Source organism: Penicillium odoratum (assembly GCF_028828045.1).
Source record: "Penicillium odoratum strain IBT 22623 chromosome Unknown utg000004l_segment0_segment0, whole genome shotgun sequence".
NCBI classification, from domain to species: Eukaryota; Fungi; Ascomycota; class Eurotiomycetes; order Eurotiales; family Aspergillaceae; genus Penicillium; species Penicillium odoratum.
This window is the reverse complement of record NW_026643146.1, coordinates 411,320-437,084: the sequence shown is the minus strand read 5'-3', so window position 1 is coordinate 437,084 and position 25,765 is coordinate 411,320. Positions and strand designations below refer to the sequence as shown.

Below are 25,765 nucleotides of genomic sequence, written 5' to 3'. Positions count from 1 at the left end.
ATGATTTACTGTTAGCCCGATATTTGCTTTTCCCTGTTTTAGTTTCTTTGCAGATATATTGGGTACTCCTGGGTTGTAATTATTATACCAAATACCTAGACTAGATTACCGTCTATGCCTTTTTCGCTTCCATTTCCTCCTTGCGTAGCGACATCATCTTCATCGTCGTGATCCTCATCATTACCCACCGTGGCAACACATCAAGACTAAGGCCCTGCAACCAGTGCCCGAAATGTGCCCATACAATCACCCGACCACATCCAACCCGATTCAGCCCTGCCGATGCCAGTCCACGCGCGTCCGGAACGAACAGGCCGGTCTTTACACCAAAGCTAGCAGTGCGCACCGGTCCAACACGCAAAGCCATGACATCAACATTCCGACCCTCAGCGTGAACCTCCGCCTCAAGCGCTCGCGTGAAAGTATCAACAAACCCCTTCGAAGCTGAATAAACACTAATATAAGGTAACCCATACGCCGTCATCGACGAAACATTCAATACAAGTCCCCTCGTCCTCTCCTGAAGCAAGGGCAACAAACCCCGCGTAATCTGCATCATAAATCCAGCATTCGAATCCATCGTCCTAGCCGCCTCCTCAAACGTATACTCATCGAAAGCCGTATACGGCCTCACCTCCCCACCAACATTATTCACCAAGACACTCAAATCCCCTCCATCCCCTTCCGTGATCGCCCGCACTCGATCAACCACATCATCCAAAGCAGCAGATGTCACACCTACAGCATCCAGAACCACAATGGCTGTCTTCCGCATCGGGAACTCAGCCTCCAGTTCGCGTGCGCGCCGTTCCAGCTTCTCGGCATTCCGGCCGTGTATAATGACGTTAAATCCGCGCGTGCAGAGTTCCTGACAGAAGCCGAATCCTATCCCGTCTGTAGCGCCTGTGACTAGGGCCCAGTTTTGGTTGGTTGGGTTGTGAGTTTTCGTTAGGGTCGAGGGGAGGAGGTAGACTGTTGCTTGGCGGGTGAGTTTGTAGGTTGTGTAGGTTAGGGCGGCGAGACCGATGTAGGCGATTGGGGTTTTCCAGTCTGTTAAGGACATTTTGGGAATGATCAATTCGTGTTGTGTTATGTTATGTTTGGATTCCGGGGTGAAGAAGGTTCATTAGAGATTCGTATCCACTTTTCGATCGATGATATCACCGATCGATCGGTCGCATCGATTGAGAGACAATGTTACAATTTTTAGTTTTGACAGGTATCTGGAGGGAAATGAGCGCTTATATAATTTCCATCTGTTACTTTTTTTTCTATCTTATCCGATTTATATACTGAACTATAGCTCATAGACCGATATCGAAGCTTCGGTCCGATATGGACGCCGAGCACCGATGAAAGTGACAAAAGTGTCCGGTAGAAAGACCGGTAGAAAGACCGGTAGGAAGATAATCATATAACGATCAAGGTAGATAGTTGAATAGACTTAATGATTATCATCAAGTGAATATAAGTCAATGTTGAGTAGCCCTCCGTAATAGTATTCTACTAAATATTAGGACTAGTATATTCATAGTCAGCGAAGACCGAGTACTTTCAGTCTCAAAGATTTAACATTGGCGTGCATTCTGTTCGGCCTCCTTTTTCTCAGCTTCCTCTTCACCAAATTGATAAACAATCTTGACAGATTTCGGCGTCTCTCCCCCTCTGGCAGCTCATGGATCCATAGATAATGATCACTGGACTGGAGGTATTCAAGTCGAAATATACTCCATAGATCTGTTCCTGGTCGAGGGCAATAGCGGTCATTGCCCCAAAAAGCATTAACCGCTTGCTTGGTTCCCTTTTCGTCCATGGTGATAGTCCTACATAGATCAAAGTCTAGCACCCATACCCCATGATCCCCAAGCACATTAGTCATGATACCTGGCTTGGTAAGTTTGCACTCATCGTACACTGGAGCGAGGACAAATTCAATGTCGTTTGCATCCATTTCCCTGATCCAGTGCATTATAGCGAGAGTTTCCGCCATTATGCTTGCATATTGCTGAATATCACTAGGTGGTATCCCAAGTCCTTGAATTTGATCCAGATGAAGTGGAAAATTTCTCAGGGACAAAAACGATGGATTGGGACCTTTGGAAGATTTCTCATGGTGCCATCGCCGTCTACCCAGGTACGGTCTAATAATACAATCTTTGTTGGGCTCGCTCATCAAAATTTCATCTCTTAACGCATGGTCCTCTTCAGACAGACAGCAGTAGGTATCAACAAGAAGTTCTCTTGTTCTCTCGGCGAATGGCGGAATGCGTTGCGACTGGATCATATTGCATGGTGTGTATTGCGATGGAAATCTTGCTAGATTCAATGACCACCAGTCTTGAGTTTCTATGCCGATGAAAGTGTGGCAGGCTGGAATGTGAGCTGAGGGGGCTTTGATACGTCCATCGCAGCCTTTGGGCAAATTGCGAACCTTTTGAAAGCTTCTGAGGATCCGTTGGTGCATCTCGAAGTCGTTTTCTAAAGATCGGTTGGGCCCGCCATCCTCTCGTTTGAATGCCGGACCTCTCGTAGATGAAGCCCAAACAGAGCCGCATTGTCCTTGTCCTATCTTGCGGAGTGGACTAGAATCGCGTCCGGCTGCTTTCAGTGCTGAAACGCTCGTCATGGTGTATTCTTGTTAAGTGGTGTTCAAGTCGACAGGTGCTGAACACGAGACCGAGGCGCTGCTATCTTTTTGATTGAATGAAGAGTTGGAGCCTTCGACGGAGGAAAAGTTAAAAGGTCAACTCCAAGGCAGCATTTATTTGAGGGTGAGGATGCGTTTGTGATTTTAGATAGCTGTAATTTCCCAAGGTTTGAAGTTTGAAAAGTAAAAGCGGGTTTTCTTGTAGTGTAAAGAGACCAAGTCTTAGGTTGTGTGGCGGGAGCGATATTTGACGAATGAAGCCTATGCCGCCGCACATGAGGGATCATCACCCACGGTTGTCGGTCATTAAAAGGGGAAATGTACTTGATATGGTTTAGGCGGCGTAGGCTACCATGGTTCTCAGAATAATTTATCAACGCGGCTCTACATCGGCAGGTCAAGTTAGGTGGCCATCTTCCGTTGGAAACCTTACTAACCGCATTTAGCATTCTCATGGTATATTCAGTTCGATGTCTAATTAATCTATAAATTCATTTGCTAGTCAACTTGCATCCTCGGCTCGGCTCCCATTGGATTGTGCACCATTGGGGTGGCTTTCAGGGGTCGCCGTCGACGCGACATTGATGGTCTTCGAGGCCTCGGGCCACCAAGAATCTAGGTTCTCGCGGTACCAGTTGACCGAGGCCTCCAGTCCCTCAGAGAAGGACACACGCTGGTGCCATCCTAATGCAGCCAATTTGGAACCGTCGACCCAGTAGTCATGATCGTTGAAGGGCCGGTCAGGAATCTGAGTGAGACAACGGTTGAAATCCCGTGGACTGTACCCGAACAGCTCAAGTGTGCGAGCGGCGACCTCGAGATTGGTGATAGCTTGGGAAGATTGAATGTTGTATGCTTCACCAATGACACCCTTGTGCAGCAAAGTATCGAAGCCATCAGCAGCATCGGCTCCATAAAGGTACCGGCGAATGTTCTTGCCGGTACCTTGTATTGTTAATGGCTTGTGCTGCATTAAAAGGGTGCAAAAGCGAGGTATTATTTCTATATTTCATCAAGTCAGCATTTATTCATCACCATTCAAAAAAAGAGATCTGGGGCATTCTTACTCTCGGGATATTGACCAGGCCCATACACGTTGTTGCTCCTAACAACAAGAGCCGGGATATCGAAAGACTTGGCATATGACCAAACGTACATCTCAGCAGCAGCCTTGGAGGCTGAGTAGGGATTGGTGGGCATGAACTGCTTGGTTTCGTCACACGCCGATTCCATCACATCACCATACACTTCATCAGTGCTGACATGAATGAAGCGGCGCACCCTTCTGGGCCCTTTGTGATGACGAATAGCCTCGAGCAGCAGCTGAGTACCGATAACATTATTGATGGTGAAATTTAATGGATCATTGAATGAGTTCTGGACATGCGAGCATGCAGCGAAGTGCATCACACAGTCAATATCATGCTCGGAAAGAACGTTGGCAATGGCTGCCTGATCCATTAAGTCCCCATGCACAAACTGAAAGTTTGGCAGAGATTCCAAACATTTGATATTGGAGAGAGAGGCAACAACGTCGAGCTTGTCAAAGCAAACAATGTTGTATTCGGGGTATTGCACCGCCAAGTGTCGGGTTACCCAGCCTCCACTAATGCCAAATTAGTAACAAATAATTGGGGGGTTTGCGGATGTTCTTACATAAATCCTGCACCTCCTGTGATCAGAATGTTTTTCACGTCGCTCCGAGGTTCAAACCGGGTAGTGCCGATGAGGCGCTGACCTTCAAGGCCATTAACTCTTCCAGTCGCCAGCGACGGACCCTTGCTGGGAGGTGGGGTCGCAGGAGGAGATATGAAACGAGGGGCAGGCATTTTGCCTGGGTTTAGTGTTGAAAGTGAAGGTGTGTGTTGAAAGTGGCTGTGCCGTGGTCTGATTTTCCTGCGGCGCGCAGCGCCTTAAAGTAGTTCAACCTCCAAATCCGTCGCGATAACAATGAATCTGTAATGACCGCAATAGATATCCTTATTTTTCGGGATAGATTGGATGTTATACTCGCGCAGTTCACATTGATGAACAGGGGATGGAGGCGAATGCGGTTCCCGGTCGCGGACCCCAACTCGGAATTACTCCGTTTGGTTAGTGTTGTGATTATCACAGTGGCAATATAACCGATCTCTCTATCCAGACCCTTTCTAAATTTTTATATTGATTGTAGTGACCCCGATGGACCTCTTTCAGTTCTATGGGGCTTTGTCAGCTATAGTCTCAAGTCCCACTGCACTACCGAACAGACCTAGTCCCTAGTGGGCTATGCTCGGATGGGGAAACTACAATACTCCGCCGCATAACCCCGCAGATTAATCATGGCTGATTTAACCATGTCTGATTATTCTGTCATTACTATGGGTATAGATCATCGCGACGACTAAGCTTTCCTTGCCTTTCAACTCGATTGGGTGGGTTCTCAAGTGATTCATTTGCTTTTCAATTAATAAGAGTGATCTGTCATCCTCACAACAAGATGATAAGTTGATTATACGCGGAGATGCACGCACCACATCTGCCTCTATGTTTTTTACAAACAAAGTTTCTATCTGGAAAGTCAAGACATAAATCTTAAACATATCAACGATATGATTACGACGTTAGCCGATGTAAAACCAAAGTTGTTTATTCGATTGATATAGTCGTGGATGGAAAATCTAATTTAGAAGTTTTCGGTCGCAACTCAAACTCCTGTTTTCGGAGAGGGACCCCGGGAGCCGTTTGTTGGCTCACGTAAACGGTGGAACTTATTAACCAATAGGGTCTGTACTCGAATGTGTAACTATCTGAATTATTATTACCCGCCCTCAAACCATGACTTTTTTATATGCGGATTATGACTAATGCCATGCATGGTCTTGATGGGCGAAGAAGCCTTTCGAAAGCCATAGGAAATTCCAGCAAGGTTCGAATATTGAAACAACAATCTAGAAAACGTCCAATGAAAAACCTCTTCTAGTTGTATTTCAAATATGACTAGTGTCTAGGCTGGATGTCTTTTTGCTCATTGACCCGGCCTGGTCTGGGTCCTAGTCACACCATCTCATTTCCGACCTATGAGATGCATTAAATTAGCAATATAACCTATCGTACGAGAACTGGCCAGTAATATCTCTCTGAATTCGAATTCAGTCTTGCAGATCCGAGGTGAATTGAGAACCGTGAAGGTCAACGTCGTCTACCAGGTACCTTGGGGAATACTCTAACCAGCCAAGCAAAATTTTCCAATTACCAGCGTTATGGGACGCTCGCCACTCTATTGGACCAGAGCTTACTCCACACTGTTTCTGTGAACCTTGGGGTCCTGTATAGACCGTCGTATCGTGCAACTAGAATACAGCGGCGATGAGGAACTTGGAGATGATGTGTATAAAGGACAGAAAGAGTTGCCCGCAAGGTGCCCCGAGGCGTAAACTCGTCAATTCCTTTCCTGTCTTCGATTTCTGTTCTATCTTTCATTGAGATTAATAAGGCACCTGGCAGTCATCATGGTGATTGATTCTGGGAAAGAGTCGATGGCTTATCATGTTCAGCCTCAGGCGGACACTCCTAAAACACGGCAGTTGCCGGTCACTCTACTCTCTGGGTTTTTGGTAAATCATCCTGTTTGATATAAGTGGAGAATTCAGCTTGACTCATTCATTTTTTAGGGAAGTGGAAAGACTACTCTGCTACAGCACATTCTCAAATCGCCAGATCATGGCATGCGCATCGCGGTCATTGTCAATGACATGAGCCAGTCAGTATTCCACAGTAAAAATCCTGTCCACCATACTGACAAGTTCTGCACCTAGGCTTAATATTGATGCCGCTATTATCAGAAACCACAAGGTCTCTCAGACACAAGAGAAATTGATCCAGCTTCAAAATGGATGCATCTGCTGCACGCTCCGCGGCGACCTGCTTTCCGAACTTGCCCATCTTACCAAATTGAATGAGATCCAGTATGTCATCATTGAGAGTACGGGCATCAGTGAGCCTATGCAAGTTGCCGAGACCTTCACGGCGGAATTTAGCGCTGCCATGTTAGAGGCTGAAGATCAGATCGCGGACAACGATGAGGACACAAAGAAACTCATCAATGAGATGTAAGTATCGCAAATCTAAGCTTTCGACCCTTCTCTAACGGTCATAGTGTTGAGATGGGTGGGTTACACACAATGGCTCGTCTCGATACCACAGTGACCGTTATCGATGCCTTCAACCTCCTCTCGAATTTCGATACCACTGAGTTCCTTTCCGACCGATATGGACGGAATGAAATCGTCCCAGAAGATGAGCGAACAATCTCCGATCTCATGGTTGATCAGATTGAATTTGCCGATGTCCTCATCGTCAATAAGATCGAGACTATAGATCAACAAACTCGGGACAAGATTATGCAGTTGCTCAAGTTACTCAATCCCGATGCTAAGGTTTTGATGTCCAGCTACTCCCAGGTCGATGTGCGGGAACTTATCGCGACTGGCAAGTTTGATTTTGTCCGCGCTGCCTCGGGCGCTGGCTGGCTTCGCAGCTTACATGAGATGACCATCCAGACCACCGGCAATGGAGATCGGTTGGCGCCTAAGCCAGAGACATTGGAGTATGGAATAAACAACTTTGTCTACACGGCTCGTCGACCATTTCATCCTCGTCGATTGTTCTCACTTCTTCATGACAAGTTTATCATTCTTCAGAATAACGAAGTGGAAGATGAGGAAGATGAAGACGAGGGCGAGGAGACAGACGATGAGATGGAAACCGATGAAGAGTCACTTGAAGACTTCGATCAACCCGATCCTAAAGTCATTTTGAGTAACAAACGCAATCATCCAGCCTTTGGTCCCGTCCTCCGCTCCAAGGGATTCTTCTGGCTGCCGACCCGGCCCTATCAATTCGGCGAGTGGAGTCAAGCAGGTGGCATGCTGACAGTTGGCTGTGGTGGTCCTTGGTTTGCTGAAGTAAGTGACGAGGCGTGGCCGGAAGACAAGGACGTGCGTGAGTCGATCGAAAATGATTTTCAGGGTCAGTGGGGTGATCGGCGGCAAGAGATTGTCTTTATCGGGGAGGGCATCGATCAGGCACGGATCTCTGCCATTTTGGATGAATGTCTGTTTGATGACAAGGACATGAAGCAGTGGGAGAAGGTCATGAAGAACAAGAAACTTAGTCGGGAGGCTAAGTGTAAAAAGATTGCTAATATTTGGGAGGATGGATGGGAGGAATGGCCTGCTTTTGGGATAGAAGATGAAGAAGAGGTTGGGAAGCATCGGATCAGTGAGTATCTTGGTCATCAACAAAATCATAGTCATAAGCATAGACATCGTTAGAAGTAGCAGTGATCCATGGAAAAATTTACAGTTTTCCAACGATATCCTCTACAGTAGCTACTGCTGAGAGGCTTCCGCCTATAGCAAAGGGTTTTCTATATTTTCTATATCATTTACCTGTTGTATCTGCTAATTAAAGACTATTGTTGGCATTCGTGCTATCTAGGAAGCATCAAGTAGAGCTATAACAGATACTTTGACCCTGCAATGGTATGTCCATCATCTAGGTAGGAATCAGTATCCTCTGGCACCAGAAACAGATATATCTGGTTTGTACCAAAGATTAACGAATCAAAGGTTCAAAGTATTATGGCTTTGAATGCGACCGCAAGGCTGAGCATCATTACCAGTTCTAGGCTAGAGCGGGCGGGCGATTTCGGCACTAAATATGCACCAATTGACGTGGCAGTTCTCGAGCCTCATGTTCCTTCTCCCCTGAATCTCTTCGATTTTGAGAATGGTCCCTTGAAAATCCCAATCTGTGAGGTTTCCGCTATGTTAACCACATCTACAAGTACCACAGCGCCGCTACCCTTAACAACCACCTTTACCCCACCTAGCGCCTGTCTTTCTGATCTATGGTTTATCAACAGCTCGGGCGGCAAATGGATGAATCTTGGCCCTGCCAATACCAGTGAATGTCTACCATCAGGATGGGCTACGTCAAGTACATTCTCCCCTGGAGTATGTCCAAGTGGCTGGATCATGGCCTCCAACTTTACAACAGAAGTTTCAAATAAGCCTCAAACCGTTGGCACGTGTTGCCCTCAATATTTGTGGGTCTAAATTCCGAGTCGATGCTTGAATTGTACTGATTGTTTTTCATACATAGACCTAGTAGTTGGGTGTTTTCCACGCGAACGACGGTAGACTCAGACGAACCATGGCAAAACACCGAAATTTGCCAATTTGCCCCACGGACAACCATATACTACGGCTATACCTGGTCCACCGAAGGCACTAGCACATCAACCCCAAGTGAAATGAAGCCTGGCGGCCTTATCAACGCATATGGCCTGGTAGTCGCGTGGCAAGCGACTGATAGTACCAATCCTGCTGCTGCCACTGCCACTACCACTGCCACCACGGACACAAACCACACAACCACATCAGCTTCGAAATCAACATCAGATGATCGTGCATCAGGTTTATCTGCGGGCGCCAAGGCTGGAATTGGTATTGGTGTATCTGTTGGAGCTATTATGGTCTTAGCCTTACTTGCTTTCCGCATCTTGCGACGGCGAAAGCGACAAGGCGCCTCGTCTGCACCCGGGCCTCGAACAGTTCCAGCAAATCAAAAGCATCCGACTGAGCTTGACTCCGCTCTAACGCGAGGCTATGAGCTAGGTTCTATCCCTCTTCATGAAGCTGATAGTCTGAAAAATGGTCCATATGAACCTCTATCCCACAGTCCGGTTGAGCTTGAAGGGGCTCACAGTGAACGTGATAGGCTTTGAAAATAATCTCAGAAGGAACTGGAGCTTTGAGACTTTAATTCTAAATATACATATTTTTATTCATACTTACAATCGGACTCGGCATAAGACAGTCTAATTATTATTCCGATGTATATGCTTATCGATAAGGATAGCGATAGCGATAATGATAACGATAACAGAAGCGCTAAGCGGCCTCCGCCTTTTCCAATAAGAGACTCTCAGTGTGACGCTCTCCTTAAAATATCCCTGTCATTGTTTTCATCTTTTTCATTAAATCATAGCCGCAGATCCTCTCCCCCATCCCCGCACCATCGAGGGGGAGAATGCTGCAGTGACTGCCGCTGTCCGATCTTTGTGCTACATCCATCCTGGCCTGGTCCGAGGTGTCGGATGTCCGCATGCAATTGACTTCAATAAGATTACGTTTCTGAACGGAATTATCTGGTGACCTTGTTCACCATTGACTCCTGTATGTCTCGACCCAATAGTGAACGTCTTGTGCGCCATGCTGACTTGCCCCTCATCAGTTCCCCGCTTATTTAGCTACCCGCAAGCGGAGCTTCCGATTTGATGGAGGTAAGAAATGTTTGCATGTTTCATGCTTTGTCATATCCATCCTATCATTTTCCCCATCTCATTCACGATGGATGATTCCCATTAATCTCGGCTGCGTACTCTGTACTGCACCAATGGTGAGACAGACGTTTGGTCGTTTCGAAATGCAGTCGTAGCAATGGATGGCCTCCTCCTTCCAAGCAGGCCTGGGGCTTTTCTGGAAGCTCCGACCGGTCACAATCACATTCTGTGATGAAACTGTGCGAATTTCCTCTGGAAGTGGTGTCTTCCGGCCCATTTCTAGGTCTTCCAGAAATGCTTGAAAAACAAAGAGTCTACAGTCACCTGCATGTGATGTGATGAATTGCCCCTTGGGGTATTCCAAGCCGTTTTCCTGTTTCTGTTCCCAATCAATGCCTACCTCTATGATTCAATATGCCCTCCTCCGTTCGCAGGTCGCGTTTCATGGACCCTGACCCTAAGCCCCTTCTGTCAAATCCCTGTCTGCTATATACCCCTACTCAGAAAACCAACGCCCAGCTAAGCCTTGAGCGTATATTACAGGGAACCAACTATGTCAGTGGGACAGTGCAGCCCAGATCAGCTCTGATCCCCAACACCCAAGCTCGTGATGCCAAACCCCGGCTTCTTCTCATGGGCCTTCGTCGGTATGTCTGCTACCTGAAGAGCTTGGTGGAGAAAGATTAATATGGTATTAGGAGTGGGAAGTCTTCCATTGCCAGTGTAGTCTTCCACAAAATGCCTCCGAACGAAACGCTCTTCTTGGAATCTACAACTCGAATTCAAAAAGACTCCATCCAGCAAGTCAATCTTGAATCCAATCTTGAGGATTCTGCTGACATTGTCGCAGTTCTTTTATGGACTTCCAGGTCTGGGATTTCCCCGGCCAACTGGAATACCTTGAGCCATCTTTCGACCTGGAGGACATTTTCGGCAGCCTCGGCGCCCTGGTGTGGGTTATCGATGCCCAGGATGACTACCTCGACTCCGTCGCGCGGTTGAACCGCACCATCTTGACTGTCCAGCAATACTACCCGGGTATCAACATCGAAGTTTTTATCCACAAGGTCGACGGGCTTTCGGACGAGTACCGCACCGACACCTACCAGGATATCGTGCAGCGCATCTCAGACGAACTGAGTGATGCTGGGTACGAAAACGCACCTGTACACTACTATCTCACCTCCATCTACGACTACTCGGTCTTCGAGGCCTTCAGCAAAGTTATTCAGAAATTGATCCCTAACTTGTCCACCCTCGAGAACTTGATCAATACGCTAGGTAACAACTGCGGCTTTGAAAAAACATACCTCTTCGATGTTCTCAGCAAGATCTACATCGCTTCTGACACTCGTCCCGTCGACATGGCCTGCTACGAGATGTGTTCCGACTATATCGATGTCATTGTTGATATCTCTGAGCTCTATTCATGGGACCACCCGGAACGCCGCCCCAAGGGAGAACAGATTCAGGAGGCGGAGAGCCACGTGGTGTTACACGATGAGACTATGATTCATCTGATGGAGATGAACAAGTATGTCCCTTCCATTCTCTTGTGAACAACAACTGACTGAACCAAGATATCTCTGTCTCGTTTCGGTCATCCGCAATCCGGAGGCAAAGGAGAAACGCGGTCTGATCGATTTGAATTGTCGCACTTTCCAAGACGCTCTGAACGACGTTTTCTCTCGCAGCTGGGAACAGCTGGAGGAAGAGCAAGGTCAAATTGAAGGCGGCGCCTCAACTTGATCAACGCGACCTGTCACATGGTCACCCATAAAAAGGCTATCGAACGATACCTCGATACTCTCGCAGCGGAATGGAGGGGAATCCAACATTCTAAAGTTATTATGGCAGTCTGAATGCTGTCAACTTACATGTTAAACTCTTGAGGTACACTAGTGTAGTCCAAATACCAATACCAGCTTCAGTGTTATAAATCCTCTGAGTACATTTACCATTTTATAATCATCGAAATTGCCATTGGACCTATTTCTGGGTATATTTGTGCACAAATGTCAATGTTTGAAGCGGGCTGTGCTAAATTTTCCATATTGCATGTGGTTGAACCTTGATCCTGGATTCTGCGGTGCCTGGACTAAATATATATATTGTGGATCATTCGGATGTCCCAAGCTGGAACATTTCTTCCCCAGGTTTCCGACCACCTCATGCTATCACACAGCATTTGAACACCACCCCTCAATAGCCTAACATTGAAATTCTCCAAGGTTCCAATCTCAGTATTCCAAAAACCAAGCCATACCAGAAATGTCAGAACTTCGCCAGCGGCAGCCCGCCTCGGCAACCAAGCGCAAAGAAACCACGCCACCGCGACCGCAAGACACCGAAGACCATGGCATCAGCGTCCTAGACATAATCCGCGTCCTCGCCACACTGATCCTCGCAACGCTCGGCACATCCTACTACATGACAAATGGCGAGTCATTGCTCTTCGGATATCGACCATGGTATACACGATGGCCAGTCGTGAAGCAGTACATTGTAAGCAAGTCCACTTCACTTCTACACACTCCGCAGCTGCGGAACTGTACGAAGGTTTTACTAATATCATACAGAGCGGTCCTGTCATGCTTACACCTGCACAACTCTCCCTCTACGATGGGAGCGACGAGTCTCTACCCATCTACGTAGCCGTTAATGGCTCTATCTTCGATGTCTCTGCGAACCCCGCCATGTACGGTCCTGGTGGAGGATACCATTTCTTTGCGGGCCGAGATGCTACGCGCGCCTTTGTGACGGGGTGTTTCAAGGATGATCTGACGCCGGATCTGAGTGGTGTTGAGGAGATGTTCATGCCTATTGAGGATGTGGAGGAGCAGTTAACTTCTGCAGAGAGGAAAGTGCGGCGGGAACGGGAGATGAGGCATGCGAAGGCGCAGATTGCGAAGACAGTTGCGCGGTGGGAGAGGTTCTTTGGGAATTCTAAGAAATATTTCCTGGCGGGGAAGGTGATTGGGGTTCAAAGGGAGGCGGAGGATGGGAAGCGGGTGCTTTGTGGTGCGGCGCAGAATCAAAGACCGAAAAGGAGTGAGATGGATGGGGCTGTTTAGTTGATTTACTCTACAGTACCAATGTATAGGCCGTCGGCATTCGAGATAAATGTATCCACTACGGTTATTTCGAGCTTCTCGAAATGGAAACGATATGGAAGTTTTGTAACTTTTTTATTTCATTCGTTCTGCTAGACGTAGTCCAGAAGGACAAAATGTTCCACACTTCCGAGTCTCCCTTGTGATATCATTCGTAGCAAAGGAAATAAAAGAACCGCGAGAAATGACGATAAACGGAACGTTTACTCGGCGGTGACGGCACGGGCTAAAGAAAAAAGAATTAGTTCGGTGTTGTCGCACAAAATGTCTGATGTGATGAACGCACTGTAGATGTTCAGGCTGTTGTGGCCAACAATCTTCTTGATCTGACCGCGAGCCTCGAGGTCAGCGAGAGCCTGGCGGGCAAGGCTGCCGTTGATCTTGAGACGATCGACAAGGGTGGCGACGGTGATCAGACGGTAGGTCTGGACATCCTTGTTGAGCTTCTCCTCAATGGTCTTGTCCAGAACAACGGCGTGCTGGGCCTTGTCCTTGACTATAGAAAAAAAACACCAGTTAGTCCATCATTCGCGATCGATCGTAGCATTCCGAAAGGTTGGGGGTGATCGCTTCAACGATTCCGAGTCTCTCGCTATTTTCGCAGAATTCGAGGAAAGTTGGAAGTCGTTGTCACGGTCGGGTGGCGGAGTTGGTGATGGATGGAGATGGAGATAGCGTACCCTTGCCCTTGGACCACTTCTTCTTTTGCTTCTTGCCACCGGTAGCTGAGGGCGCCTGTATCACGAAACCATGTTAATCTCTGTCGAATTCGAGTCGGGCGTGGAATGGGCGCTCACCATTTTGTCTGTTGGGGTGGATGGTGTAAAGAAAGAGTAGCGCAAACCCGACCTCAAGTGCAAAATGGGCCGTGGGGCGTGACTCAGCAAGGGAAGCCCTAAGCCCCAGGTCATGTGATGCTACTCGGTTAGGCAAAGTGCTTTGATTGGCTGATAATTAACCTTCCAGACGCGGGTATCGCTTATGTAACAATTGCGTAGGTCTGTCTAACTAGTTCAGTAGTTTTTGTATGGAACTAGATCATGGCATATACTATTAGCATTACGATGTATCAATCTTGGGTATAGTACCAAACAACAAAGAATGACATGTGCACTTGGTTATCAGACTATGCATAAGTATCCAAGTAAACATTGTTCATCAGTATAACGAAATTACTCACAATACCCACGTAAATGCTCAAATGCTCTAGTGCTGTAGATCTTCTTATTATTCCGGAGTTAACATGGAGAGCTAGCCATGATGTGTTTGTTAAAAGGCCACACACCAGTGAGAATTCACTTTAGATCATTCGACCTGGAAATCAAATCATCGACCATCTTTCCTAGCCCGTGCTATCCACTCGAAATACACACCTTTGAATCAATCATGATTCTACTGCGAGCGACCCAACTATAGGCCCAGTGAACTCTTTGGCATATCCGAAATGAGTATGAAGACTCCACGTCAACGATATGCTCTGTTGCTCCCCCAATTTCGGTTCGAATTGAGGAATGAAATGATATCTGCTGTTCTGTAATGTGTTTTTTTAGAGCGATATTTTACCCATGCTAGGCCATCTCAACCTGCATAGGATAGGAGCCGAAGACGCAAGAGGATATATTGGATGTTACTAGGCTATATAAGCTCGGTTCGCGGTACACACCTGGCAATTATTCAAATGTCTCAGAACATTCGATAGAACTAAATTGATAATAGAGTAAGACTTACAAACTTAGCTTCAACAAGTTGTTCCAGCAAATCGACATGTCTCCTTGCAGCTTTCTCAATCAAATCAAACCCAGGCCCAGGGAAATATCCTTGAATTTGCATCCAGAAGCCACGATCAACGCAGGGTGAATCCTCGGGGATCTGGCATACGTAGAACTCATGGTTATCAAACGCATTAGTCAGGCATGCAATGAGCTCCTCTTGTGTGCGTGGTGCGACATGTAATATGTCCATGTCCACACCTATCCATACTTCTTTATGCTTGAATCTCGGATAATTCTGGCAAAAGATTCTAGATGGGATATACAGTCGCTTCAAAAGATGGTGGACGGTCATTGGGAGCGTTACGCAGTAGGGTCCGGAGGCAGGTTGGAGTTGGTTCGTCTGTTCTAAAACAGGGAGTTTATGGGGCCTTTGGTCATTTGGTCTTGGGTCAGTATATGGTTTTCTGTATGGCTCCGATATGAAAACTTTGGAGTCGTCAGCATGATATTCCCATACACTGACCATTGAGTAGTGAACTGGCTCTTCAAATATCAGTGGTATCTGAGGTTAAAAGTGCCTGAATTTGCCTAGTTAAATGATGGAAAGCAAAAGCAGGGCTTATGTAGGTTTGGGCTGATGAGATAGAGGAATTTCCACTACTTTGCATAACAAAGAGTATTCTTGAAAAAAATGGCCGGAAAGAAAGGCCATTGTGGAAAATAAGGCATGGCATCAAAGAGGTGTCTCAGTTGGTTGGCACAAAGAGAGGTCATATCTTGCCTTTCATTCAGTTCATTCTTTTTCTAGAAACCGGCCGTGACATCTCATCGGCTTATACTACCAGCAGGATATCCCCGATTTATCACCGAATTCAACACTTCAAATTGAATAGAGTTTTCATCAGCAGAGAGATATCCCACCACATATTCCTCGGACGAACCAAACCAAAATGCAGAATCATGATCCGCCCCAACCAACCATTTCACCTCATACTTCCCACTCTCGCTCTTTTGAGTAGGAACTCGAGCAATCATAGGTTGACTTTGAGGTGACCACCACCGTATCACAGGTAGATTATTTGTGATGGCACTAATAAGGAGCTGTGGTGTAGAAGGATGCCAGACTAGCTGTCGTACGGGATGTTCGTGGACCAAAACGGACGCCAGTCTGGGCGTACCGTCCAAAGCCCAGATCCAGACCACATTTGATCGCATGGTATCCACCGTAGCCAGGAAGGTCCCATCAGAGCTGAATGCCATGATAGCTACACCTCGAGGTGGGCCAGATAATTCGGGGCTCATGTTGAATGCCGAAGAACTTGTTGCTTCGGCGTATTCTGCGTCGCCCATGGCGCTTGTGTATCGCTCACGCCAGATGTTGGGAGAGCTCTGGTCTACTGGGAAAACATGTGATAGTGTAGTAGAGGATGAGAACTGCAGTTATTAGTGGGGGTATTTTGTCTGTGTTTTTCCATCGAAGTGCATACCGTGCGAGTCCGTAGCAAGTCAATATTGCCGTTAACCTTGCCGACGGCGAGAGTCTCTGAAGCACCGCTCGCGGCTGGGGGGCTCCATTCAATATGCTTCACGCCTAGATCAAACGCATCATCCACGCCCGCTGGTCCATTGTATGTTCTGAAGATCTGCCCATCAGCAGTCAATATCAGCACTTTAGTGCCATAGCTAGCGACGTCCCACACAGCAATCCACTTTCCGTCTGGACTCCACTTCAAACCTTGGGCATCGATGGTGGGAAGAACTGTGCGGTTTAAAAGACCGTAAGAGGGAAGCTCGTGAATAGTAAGTACATCGGAGGCCTCGGGCTTCAGAATAATGGCAAGGTGCCGCCTGCTTCGTGGGCGGTAACCAAATCCAAGCGGGTGAGGGAACTTGGGCGTCTTGATCACGGAGGTTTGACCATTATCTATTGAGTGAATTGCCATTTTGTTATTCCATGCATGGAAAACAAGAATTTCGGTTTCATCTCCGCCGAATTCAACGTTCAACGTGCCTGGTTCGAGGTTTTCAATGTCGGCCACTTGTTGTAAGGGTTCCAACTGCCAAACAGAGATGCGTGACTCATTTGTGATAAGCAGATGGCGATTGGTATTGCTATGTGAAGTCCCTAAGGGACAGAATTTGAGAGACTTGACAATACTCTCTTTGATTCTTGCTGTTTGCACGTCTTTATGATCTGAAGTGAGGTTTGTGTGGAGGACCAGGTCTTTCCCACTGATATGGGCCGCAAAAAGGCCGTCATCAGAAGTCACCAGTGACAATGGAGCTATTGAGAAATTAGAAGAACTGGTCAAGGTAAGTGGATTGGGGACTCACCTCCTCCGCTGGTTGAGGCGTCCATTATTGATGTCAACAAGAAGTCGCGTAATACTAGTAGTAATTTTGCCCCGCGACACCTCCGAGAAAACAGCCACAGACAATTGGCAGTCTGATGAATACACCACTCTAATTTTAGAGATCTTAAGGCTGTAGATCCTGTGTGCCCGCTTCCAGTCTTGAGACTTTTCACAGTATGCGCGTCTGATAAGAACTGGAGAATTATAGACCCGCTCCGCGATAAGACGCGAACCAACTTTCAGTTCATTTCAAGTTACTCGTACGTTGATGGATAGTAGTGATGTACGGCTAGTTGATGTGCCAGGAATTGGAAATCGATGAGTAATTTCTGACCTAGTGGAAATATTTCAAAGTAGTTTTATTAAATGATCCAGATCTATTTGTTCACGAAATTCCAGATTCCTTGTATAGAATTGTATGCAGTCTTGATAATCCAGGAGACTTTTATTTAAACACTTGCCTCGGCCTTCATGTCAGCTTCGGCAAAGCCCTTAACGATCTCCCTAACTTCCTGCCATGAATTGCTCACATCATCCACACGGGATTCCTTGGACGAAAGAGCCTTCAGCTCGTCAGGAAGCACCTGGGTCTCGAAATCAAAGGCAGGATCGTCCTTCAAAGCCATTGTGACAACATCTGAGAACTTGGCAGGGTGGGCAGTCGAAAGCGAGATGTGAGGTACGCTAGACCGAGCAATCGACCTGTGTGATGCAGTGATTCCAACGGCGGTGTGGGGATCGAGGATGTATTTCGTCTGTTGGTAACAGCTCTTGATAGTCTCAACTGTCTCGGAATCGCTCACACGGTCGCTCTCAAAGGTGCGGCGTCCTTTTGCCATAATATCCTCTGGCACCGGTCCGAAGCCGCCTGTTGACTTGAGTGACTGGTACCACGCCAGGACGTCTTCACCAGCCTGCTTGTTGCTGGAGTCTTTATCCTTGCCAGCAGCGAGTGCGGATTCTAAAGCTCGTTAGTAAAGAATAGAGATTGAGGAAAGAATCGACATACCTCTTGCAAGGAACCACATCACTCTCTCAAAGTTACTAGAGACCAAGATATCCATGGCAGGGCTGTATGTCTCTTTGCAGGCATCGGCCTTATTCGCGTCCTGGACGGGGTGCTTCTCGTAGCGTCCAGTCTGCCAGAATCGGTGCAAAATATCGTTCTCATTGGTGGCAACAACCAGCTTGTCAGCAGGCAGTCCCATTTTAGTAGCGAAGTAACCCGCAAGAATGTTTCCGAAGTTTCCAGTAGGAGTGACAAATCGGACCTTGTCCCCAACCTTGAACGAAGAGGACTTTCTCGCAAGGGAGAAGTAAGAATAGAAGTAGAAGACAATCTGGGCGAGGATTCTGGAGAAGTTGATCGAGTTCACAGCACCGAGCTTCAGAGTCTCATTTGTATCAGCATCACCGAACAGAGCCTTGACGATGTCCTGACAATCGTCGAATGTGCCCTTGACGGCAAGGTTGTGTACGTTTCGGTCGATGCAGGTTGTCATCTGAGCCTCCTGGATAGGGCTAACACGACCCTTGGGGTGCAAGATGGTGACCGAAACATCCTTCTTGCCTCGGAGGCCGTAAATAGCTGCGGATCCAGTATCGCCACTAGTCGCACCAACTACCGATAGGTGGTGTCGGTCCTTGCCTACCTTTCCTTGGTTCTTGCGCACAAGCAGATATTCGAAAAGGTTTCCAAGGAACTGCAAAGCGCAGTCCTTGAAGGAGTAGCTTGGGCCGTGGAAAAGCTCCAGAACATGCAGGTTATCCTGGAGTTTCACCAGCGGAACAACTTCCTCTGAGCGGAATGTGGAGTAGCTTCGGTTGATGATCGATTTCAAGTCTTCGGAGGGGATTTCGGAGGGGGAGATGTACAGGCGCATAATCTCAAAGGCAAGGTCGGGGTATGAAAGATCCTTCCAGCTCTCCTACAATCAATGTTAGCCACCATCCCTGGCAAGTGAAGTAGATTGAGATCCAGCGGGTGTTCCACAAGGCATTGCCCGTGCATACGTACCCAGTTGGTTGCCTGTGGCACTTCATGAGGCAGGAAGAGACCGCCATCAGCGGCAAGGCCCTTCAGGACAACAGTCTCGAAGGAGAGCTTTCAAAGTAATCAGCCTACTGTCATAAACCGAGCACATATTGAGACTCACGCCATAGTCACCACCTCGCGTAGAAAGGAACTTTTGGGACTCTGTAGGTGCCGCCATTTTGTAATTGATTGATTGACTGATTAAAGTGAATCCTTGAAGGTAAAGTCGTCAATACAAGGAAAGGATTTTCTGCCCCTCTCCCGACGTCGGAGGGGTGAGTCACTTTATCTATGATTACGTGATGCTATAAGGTTTGGCGGGGTTCGCCACCACCTCCCCGAGGGCGGTCAGGGACAAAATTGGAGGGGACTTGGATCACTTCTCGACACTACAGTAGGCAATCACTATATGAATATTGTAATTGATGAATAGACGTCTGAATTGATTGACTACATATATCTTCTTCCTGACAAATTTGAGGGTTCTTGCACATGTCGATAATCTGCAGACTGGTTGGTCACTAAGTTTATCCACAACAGCCTGGCCCAGTGGCCCCACAATCCGGGAAAGATCAGTGGCGTAAGAGAAGGAAAAAGCCTACATATGTATCTAGGAAAAGGGAATCGGCATTAGATCAATCTCTACTAAAAAGCAATGCTAACTTCATAAGAAAGACAGGTTATATATACCAATCAGGTTTCTGCTAAGTCATTCATATTAATTCTCCCTCATTCTTCTTGCCCATCTCAAGAGTTAGCTACAATCATGATAACAGCTGAGCGGTCGGCCAGGGAAATCAAATGTCACATCGTGGTAGCCGGAAAACCAGCTAAATGTTCAAGTTCTCTAGAGCCCCCTGTGACCTGACCTCCATCCCACAACAACATATTCGATGAGCTACTTCCACGCAAGCATATTACACTGCAGTGCCGCAAACCACGCATCCTCTGTCTCAGCCCATTTTTTAGAGGCGAGAAGCGTCTCCTGTATTTCATCCTCAGTGATTCCAGCCTCCCGCCAGCTTCGGTGTAAAGGATCGCCGGGCTGTAACTGGCTCTCAGCACGCTTAGCTAGCCACTGTCGAGTATCTGCTCCTGAGAACACCGTACTTCCAGTGCCGATAACAACCTTTCCCCCGTCAGCATCAAAACCTGCACGACGAAACAGAGCCGGCATAAAAGGTGGCGAAAGGTCTGTTTCAAGATTGCCTTTCAGTACCGCTCGGCGGAAATTCCCCACCCAGAGACGATCGAGATCCACACTGCGTGGGTAGAAGTGCTGATCGACTGTATCGCGCGTGGCTAGAATTCCTCCAGGCTTCAGTACCCGTCGCATCTCGGTCAGTGCCTTAAGCGGCATGTCCGGTGGCGGCATATATCCGAAGGTATGAGCGCAGAATACGATGTCGAAGGTATTGTCCGGGTAGTTGATTCCTTCCAGGATATTTCCTTCTTCGAAGATGAGAGAGCCAGGTCCCTCCTTGGCAATGCCAGCCTCATCGGCCGCTGCCTTGGCTCTGCTCAAGACATCTGTCGAAATATCGATTCCGATCGTTCTTCCTTCACTAGCGTATTTAACAAAGCCTATGGTGATTGTACCAGGACCGCAGCCGACATCGAGAATAAAGTCTGTTTTCTTAATGTATGGCAGTAGAAACGCGGCCTCGGTCTCGGCCTTGCGAGTTTGTTGGGTCGCGACAGTCTGGCTAGAATAGCCTTGCTTGTAATTGTTCGTTTGCCCAAGACTTGCCATGATCCTGGAAGCTAGAGTGTAGTTAGAATACATTCTTCAGACCGAAGTTTTGAAAAAGCTGTACAAACCTAATTGTTTTCTTGCTGTTCTAAAAATAGGTACTGGTGTGAACATTCGATGAGGGACACATTCAGCTTTAACTTGACAAGGATGCCGGTTCCGCGACCTCAAACAAAAGATGATCCAATCAAAGCGGGCTTACCGGGCCTTTGTCGGGATTTAAGGCGTCACGGCAAATGAACTTTCGGGCTGAACCGCTTTCACCTAACTAAGAGAGTATGGGGTATAAAGCCTATCTCACTTTTGGTTACCCCTGATACCTTTAAGAATCGGTTTTTGATATAATCTAATATATGCTATTTTACACCTACCGAATTTCCCCCTGGTATATCTATAAACCTTAAATATACCTTTCTAGGTGGTAAAATTGGTATAAAGTCTCTTTTTCCAGTCGTTTCTTGCTAGGAGCCTCTAATTAGGTATACCGATTTATTATAGACCCACTTTCAACGTATCTTAGAGAGAAAGATGATGGCTAACCATTTCTCAGGAACAAGTTATAAGAATAGATCATGTGAGTTGCCACGACGCTCACTGATTAGGCACGAAGCGATTAGACGGCAGAATGGTTTAGGATCAGAGATCTACTTTACTACCTAGTATAGTGGGGAGACCTGAACCCTTTTACGGATTACTATACTATTATAGGTCATATCCCGTACCGTAAGGTAAAAGGTCATAAGTACGAGCTTACTACTAGTTATAGTATTTATACTCCTACACCTCTCTCACTTAAATCTTTGTGTATAGGCCCGCTTCTCTCCGAGAGCGACCTTCCACTGTGGTAGGTTTTGCTTAGTATATCCGATTCGTACGTCGCAGAGCGTATTGCTAACGAGTGTTCCCCTCTTCACTAGGTAAGAGCTTTAATTAATTCAACTAATCATATAATTTTCAACTACATATATCCACACGAAAAGGGCAATGAATACTGAAGCAAAATCGCTCACAAAGTCCACACCATTTAATATCGGAATTATCCAAATTCATGCAGCTACATAGCCACGTATAAACTATCAGTAAAGTGAATTCGGCAACTCAAAACGACGCCCTGTATCAGAGCGGTATTCTGGCAATTCCTTTGCATCTATATCTTGAAGCGGAAATAGCTGACTATGTTGTTGTTGTTGTTGCAGCCGGCCTGGCCAAGGTGTCAACATTCCGCATCTGATAGAGGTGCTGCCATCGGTGCAGTATTGATACCATTCATTCGAGAATTCACCTTGTCTTTGCTCGTCACTTGTCTCGCTCTAAGACATATAAGGATTTCGAGGACGTACACTGGTGGGATACAAACGCCAACCTCAATGCCAAGCGCGATTTTGTTTGTTGTTGTCAAACTGGTTGACGAATCGGGATTTGCAGAGGAAGAAGCAGCCGGACCGGTGGCTGTGGTCAAGGAGAATTGCGTAGCAAGGTTGGAAGTATTTATCGAAGTCGCAGTTGCGGCTGTAGTGGTGGTTGTGGTTGTTGTGGGTTCTGTCATGTTGAAGTATGTCGAGACGAAGCCGTCGAGACCACCGTGTTTACCCAGAGGAAGAATTTGTTTGAATACGATTAATCGAAGCCAAGGAGCTGGACTGTCCATGTGAAGTTTGTGACTTGATTACTGGCATGGATCTTGGCTGCATGGTCGTTAGTTCTGGGCGCTTGAGGTTTCATGGTTCGTGAAAGATGCATGGTATATAATCCTTTGACTTGCCGCACCTTCCTGGACCTGACTGTCTTGCCAGAAAATGAAAATTAATTCGCCTAGTGTGGTGGCCCTGGCATGAGAAGTCGGTCTCCGAGTGTGGAGGATGTTCGGACTGCATTGTAAGAAACGGGGCTCTTCATGTAGTTTTTGTTGCTGGAAACAACTATAGTAAATCCAAAGAAACAAATTTGGCAATGTGTTAGCTGCACAAAGAGTCGATCTTTGATGATCACTCCAAGAGTTCATTGTTGACTTCTATGATTCGGAATTAAATGCAATCTAGACCAGAGTGGATAGCGGCTGCCCTAGTTTTACAGGCACAAGGAACAGCACTCATCCGACCAGCGTAGGAAGCGCAGGAAAATGGTCTTTTTTTAGCTTCAATGAAGAGTCTCTCGGGTGAACAGGCCATGGATGTTAACAGGGTGTGCATAGCGAGGCACATTTTGGTAAAAAGCTGAGCAATGGTATGGAGCATGAAGTAGGGAATGTGTACCTGAGCGATCATATCAGGTTCGTTGGAGGCACGCTAATGCTAGGGATATGGGGCTCGGGATATGGGGCGAGACTATTTTAGCATGCTATCCAATTGACTTCGCTCTGTCTGTCAATGGATAAAACCGATATGAGTCTGATTGGATGGGTCTGTTTAATAGGAATTCGCGAATGCCTACAGATGTCTTTGGAGCATATCTATACCTCCATTGTCATAAATTGGGACCAAGCAAGACGTATGAATCTACCTAGATTGCAGTGATACTAATCATGATCCAGGTGCATAGTCAGGAATACGCTAGGACGTGCCAGAGCGCTGAGGAGGATTGCATGAACTAATGCACTAACCGGGTTCACTCAATGGTCGAAACGAGCCTCTACGATTGCCATGATAAGAGATCGATCCATATGAAACTATTTAAGTTATTTCTCTCTTGCTAATAAGACATCTTTTCTCCTGTATCAGCATCTGGTGAGGCTCTCTCGGATGCCCATGCATAGCTCAAACTATGGGTTGGTTTGGGCTATATTTGGATTCCTAAGGTGGTCGCATGATTTGCGAGGACACTTTCAAACACTATTAGGTTATGAAATCTATAGTTTCGTGATCCAGTCACTCATTGTTACAAATGTACAGTCCTTCGATATTGTTCATCCACAGCCACGGTTTCAATAACCTGTGGCCCAGTCTCAGCCTTCATGTATAATTTCCCATGTCGAACTCCAATATCTTCTGGGACCATTATTGGCTTTTCAACATCACCCCATGTTGCCTTTACAGGCTGTCCTCTGAGTATACGCTGCACGTTTAACATGGTGCTGTACAACATTCCCCAACTAGCGAAGCCAACAGTATTTCCTTCTTCTTCTTGGTGGATGTCTGAGCCTTTCTCTGCCGCCCCGGCAGAACGGAAGGTACCTGTGATGGCCGGATATGGCGCAAAGCACCGCAGGTATCCATGGCCACACATACGGCCTAACGCTACGTCCATTTGCGCGCCAATATCAATCTCCTCAGCAAGGCCGAATGGATTGACAGACAATGCGGCGAGAATTTTTTGTGCGCCGTGATAACTAACGGCGTAGAAACTCGAACAGACGGCATCTTGAGCGGTGCATACCATTCGGGAGTGGTCGGAGCGTTCGAATGCAGGCGGATCACGCCAATAGGGAAGGAAATGACGAGCCTCAAGGACCGTGAGGTCGTCTTCGCTTTCATAATATGGTAAATTGGTCTTGCATTCTAGACCACAGTGTCCGAGCCAGAGAACGTCCCAGTCGTCGCCGTATGGTGATGATGTTGGGGTTTTGGATGCGCCTTGGAGTGCCCGGATTGCGAGGGCGAAGCTTTGAAGTTGGGTTTTGATGTTGAGGTCCCAATCAGCATCGTCTTCAATGATAACCCCACTGCCTAGACCTTGTTCAACGATGCTATATGAAATTAGATTTCGAGTATGTGACAACTGGGTGGTATTATTGTGATTCGTACCGTCGGATTCCATCTAAATGTGCGCGGCGAGCGGCGTATTCGCTCGCGGTGTGGTCGGGATTCCAGTTCTATAGAAATTGATCAGAAGGCAGTCGCAGCATAAATGGGTTTGTAGCGTACATATGGATATGTTTTCGGTGGTATTGCGTCTGGAGTTACGCCGTCGACAAATTCGACTTGAAAATTGCAGACCGATGAGCCTAAGACAATGTTGTCACGCTTGTCTGGCCGGTTGGGTAAATTGATGGCTAAGACCTTCCCAAACTGTATTGTGGTCAGCTTAAAAAGGCCAGGCTTGGAGAAGGAGAAATTACTCACACCCAGTGTTCGATTTTCAATAGCGTGTATATCGTTCCAGGCCGAGTCCTGCTGGGATCGTGTAATTGATGATCTAGTAGATGACAGCGGCGAGAAACGCCAAAGGAGGATGAGGACTCCAAGCGGAATGACAAGCATTCGTCCCCAGCGCAGCTGGATGGAGGATAATGTCATTTTGGGTGTGGCTATGGTGTAAGACTATGAAGACTTGTAGGTCATTTCGAGTGTCCAGAGAAGAAAAGGGTTCCAGAGGACAGTTCTGAGCTCCGTAGTCGTTGCGAAGTTAGTCGCGCATAGGGAGACACTCGCGTCCAGGGGAACAGAAAAAAACTCTTTGATCACAGAAGTTCCTATCGGATATGGGAAGGTCGGAGATCTCCATCAGGAATGATTTGGAGGGTCGATTCAAGACGGAGCTAGCTTGGGCCCAGTGGATTAGCTGGTTGGCACGTTGGGGGTTATCATATAGGCTGCGGTTGGCCTGTGACCTTCAAGTCTCCACTGGAGACGGGTAGAAGGACCCAATTTGAAATGGGCCCGGACCGGTGCGAGCGGAACATAGTTGCATGAAGATATCGTTTGAGGCTTAGCGCAGTTGGCAGTGGAGCTAATTTCTCTGCGATGTATGGGTACTGCACACAGGTGAAACACGCTGTTATTGCGGCCAACCCCTTCATATAGCGCATATTACGGAGTTCCTGCATATTCAGCCTAATTTGCCAGCCAAATCAAGGCAAGTATCGAGAGCTATTCGATGTTTCAC

At 47.1% G+C, this 25,765-nt stretch overlaps 14 protein-coding genes across 14 annotated transcripts; 4 read left to right on the top strand and 10 right to left on the bottom strand.

Moving 5' to 3' along the window:
• Positions 1 to 112: 112 nt before the first annotated feature.
• Positions 113 to 1,063, bottom strand: N7520_004421 (putative short chain dehydrogenase/reductase; the record flags this gene model as incomplete). The annotated part of the gene is made up of 1 exon (XM_057138355.1): positions 113 to 1,063. The coding sequence occupies one exon, from the start codon at positions 1,061 to 1,063 to the stop codon at positions 113 to 115; it is 951 nt and encodes a 316-aa protein (XP_056996562.1).
• Positions 1,064 to 3,149: 2,086 nt separating this feature from the next.
• On the bottom strand, positions 3,150 to 4,476 carry N7520_004420 (dTDP-glucose 4,6-dehydratase; the record flags this gene model as incomplete). Its single annotated transcript, XM_057138354.1, has 3 exons — positions 3,150 to 3,649; positions 3,715 to 4,253; positions 4,304 to 4,476. 3 exons carry the CDS (start codon positions 4,474 to 4,476, stop codon positions 3,150 to 3,152), a joined length of 1,212 nt encoding a protein of 403 aa, XP_056996561.1.
• Positions 4,477 to 6,138: 1,662 nt separating this feature from the next.
• N7520_004419 (uncharacterized protein) lies at positions 6,139 to 7,962 on the top strand (the record flags this gene model as incomplete). The annotated part of the gene is made up of 4 exons (XM_057138353.1): positions 6,139 to 6,243; positions 6,301 to 6,389; positions 6,445 to 6,738; positions 6,786 to 7,962. The coding sequence occupies 4 exons, from the start codon at positions 6,139 to 6,141 to the stop codon at positions 7,960 to 7,962; spliced, it is 1,665 nt and encodes a 554-aa protein (XP_056996560.1).
• Positions 7,963 to 8,945: 983 nt separating this feature from the next.
• On the top strand, positions 8,946 to 9,419 carry N7520_004418 (uncharacterized protein; the record flags this gene model as incomplete). Its single annotated transcript, XM_057138352.1, has 1 exon — positions 8,946 to 9,419. The coding sequence occupies one exon, from the start codon at positions 8,946 to 8,948 to the stop codon at positions 9,417 to 9,419; it is 474 nt and encodes a 157-aa protein (XP_056996559.1).
• A 616-nt stretch (positions 9,420 to 10,035) lies between these two features.
• Positions 10,036 to 10,254, bottom strand: N7520_004417 (uncharacterized protein; the record flags this gene model as incomplete). Its single annotated transcript, XM_057138351.1, has 1 exon — positions 10,036 to 10,254. The coding sequence occupies one exon, from the start codon at positions 10,252 to 10,254 to the stop codon at positions 10,036 to 10,038; it is 219 nt and encodes a 72-aa protein (XP_056996558.1).
• A 137-nt stretch (positions 10,255 to 10,391) lies between these two features.
• Positions 10,392 to 11,726, top strand: N7520_004416 (GTR/RAG family Ras-related GTP-binding protein; the record flags this gene model as incomplete). Its single annotated transcript, XM_057138350.1, has 4 exons — positions 10,392 to 10,624; positions 10,676 to 10,777; positions 10,828 to 11,511; positions 11,558 to 11,726. The coding sequence occupies 4 exons, from the start codon at positions 10,392 to 10,394 to the stop codon at positions 11,724 to 11,726; spliced, it is 1,188 nt and encodes a 395-aa protein (XP_056996557.1).
• A 522-nt stretch (positions 11,727 to 12,248) lies between these two features.
• On the top strand, positions 12,249 to 13,051 carry N7520_004415 (putative heme/steroid binding domain protein; the record flags this gene model as incomplete). The annotated part of the gene is made up of 2 exons (XM_057138349.1): positions 12,249 to 12,482; positions 12,557 to 13,051. 2 exons carry the CDS (start codon positions 12,249 to 12,251, stop codon positions 13,049 to 13,051), a joined length of 729 nt encoding a protein of 242 aa, XP_056996556.1.
• Positions 13,052 to 13,222: 171 nt separating this feature from the next.
• N7520_004414 (40S ribosomal protein eS25) lies at positions 13,223 to 13,890 on the bottom strand (the record flags this gene model as incomplete). The annotated part of the gene is made up of 4 exons (XM_057138348.1): positions 13,223 to 13,316; positions 13,377 to 13,586; positions 13,771 to 13,825; positions 13,888 to 13,890. The coding sequence occupies 4 exons, from the start codon at positions 13,888 to 13,890 to the stop codon at positions 13,294 to 13,296; spliced, it is 291 nt and encodes a 96-aa protein (XP_056996555.1). The 3' UTR covers positions 13,223 to 13,293.
• Positions 13,891 to 14,773: 883 nt separating this feature from the next.
• On the bottom strand, positions 14,774 to 15,052 carry N7520_004413 (uncharacterized protein; the record flags this gene model as incomplete). The annotated part of the gene is made up of 2 exons (XM_057138347.1): positions 14,774 to 14,791; positions 14,819 to 15,052. 2 exons carry the CDS (start codon positions 15,050 to 15,052, stop codon positions 14,774 to 14,776), a joined length of 252 nt encoding a protein of 83 aa, XP_056996554.1.
• A 575-nt stretch (positions 15,053 to 15,627) lies between these two features.
• Positions 15,628 to 17,161, bottom strand: N7520_004412 (WD40 repeat domain-containing protein; the record flags this gene model as incomplete). Its single annotated transcript, XM_057138346.1, has 3 exons — positions 15,628 to 16,236; positions 16,290 to 17,086; positions 17,137 to 17,161. The coding sequence occupies 3 exons, from the start codon at positions 17,159 to 17,161 to the stop codon at positions 15,628 to 15,630; spliced, it is 1,431 nt and encodes a 476-aa protein (XP_056996553.1).
• A 444-nt stretch (positions 17,162 to 17,605) lies between these two features.
• N7520_004411 (threonine synthase THR4) lies at positions 17,606 to 19,369 on the bottom strand (the record flags this gene model as incomplete). The annotated part of the gene is made up of 4 exons (XM_057138345.1): positions 17,606 to 18,117; positions 18,166 to 19,084; positions 19,174 to 19,260; positions 19,313 to 19,369. The coding sequence occupies 4 exons, from the start codon at positions 19,367 to 19,369 to the stop codon at positions 17,606 to 17,608; spliced, it is 1,575 nt and encodes a 524-aa protein (XP_056996552.1).
• Positions 19,370 to 20,089: 720 nt separating this feature from the next.
• N7520_004410 (class I SAM-dependent methyltransferase) lies at positions 20,090 to 20,944 on the bottom strand (the record flags this gene model as incomplete). The annotated part of the gene is made up of 1 exon (XM_057138344.1): positions 20,090 to 20,944. The coding sequence occupies one exon, from the start codon at positions 20,942 to 20,944 to the stop codon at positions 20,090 to 20,092; it is 855 nt and encodes a 284-aa protein (XP_056996551.1).
• A 1,213-nt stretch (positions 20,945 to 22,157) lies between these two features.
• Positions 22,158 to 22,592, bottom strand: N7520_004409 (uncharacterized protein; the record flags this gene model as incomplete). Its single annotated transcript, XM_057138343.1, has 1 exon — positions 22,158 to 22,592. One exon carries the CDS (start codon positions 22,590 to 22,592, stop codon positions 22,158 to 22,160), a length of 435 nt encoding a protein of 144 aa, XP_056996550.1.
• Positions 22,593 to 23,818: 1,226 nt separating this feature from the next.
• Positions 23,819 to 25,176, bottom strand: N7520_004408 (uncharacterized protein; the record flags this gene model as incomplete). The annotated part of the gene is made up of 4 exons (XM_057138342.1): positions 23,819 to 24,626; positions 24,685 to 24,752; positions 24,805 to 24,948; positions 25,003 to 25,176. 4 exons carry the CDS (start codon positions 25,174 to 25,176, stop codon positions 23,819 to 23,821), a joined length of 1,194 nt encoding a protein of 397 aa, XP_056996549.1.
• Between the last annotated feature and the right edge of the window lie 589 nt (positions 25,177 to 25,765).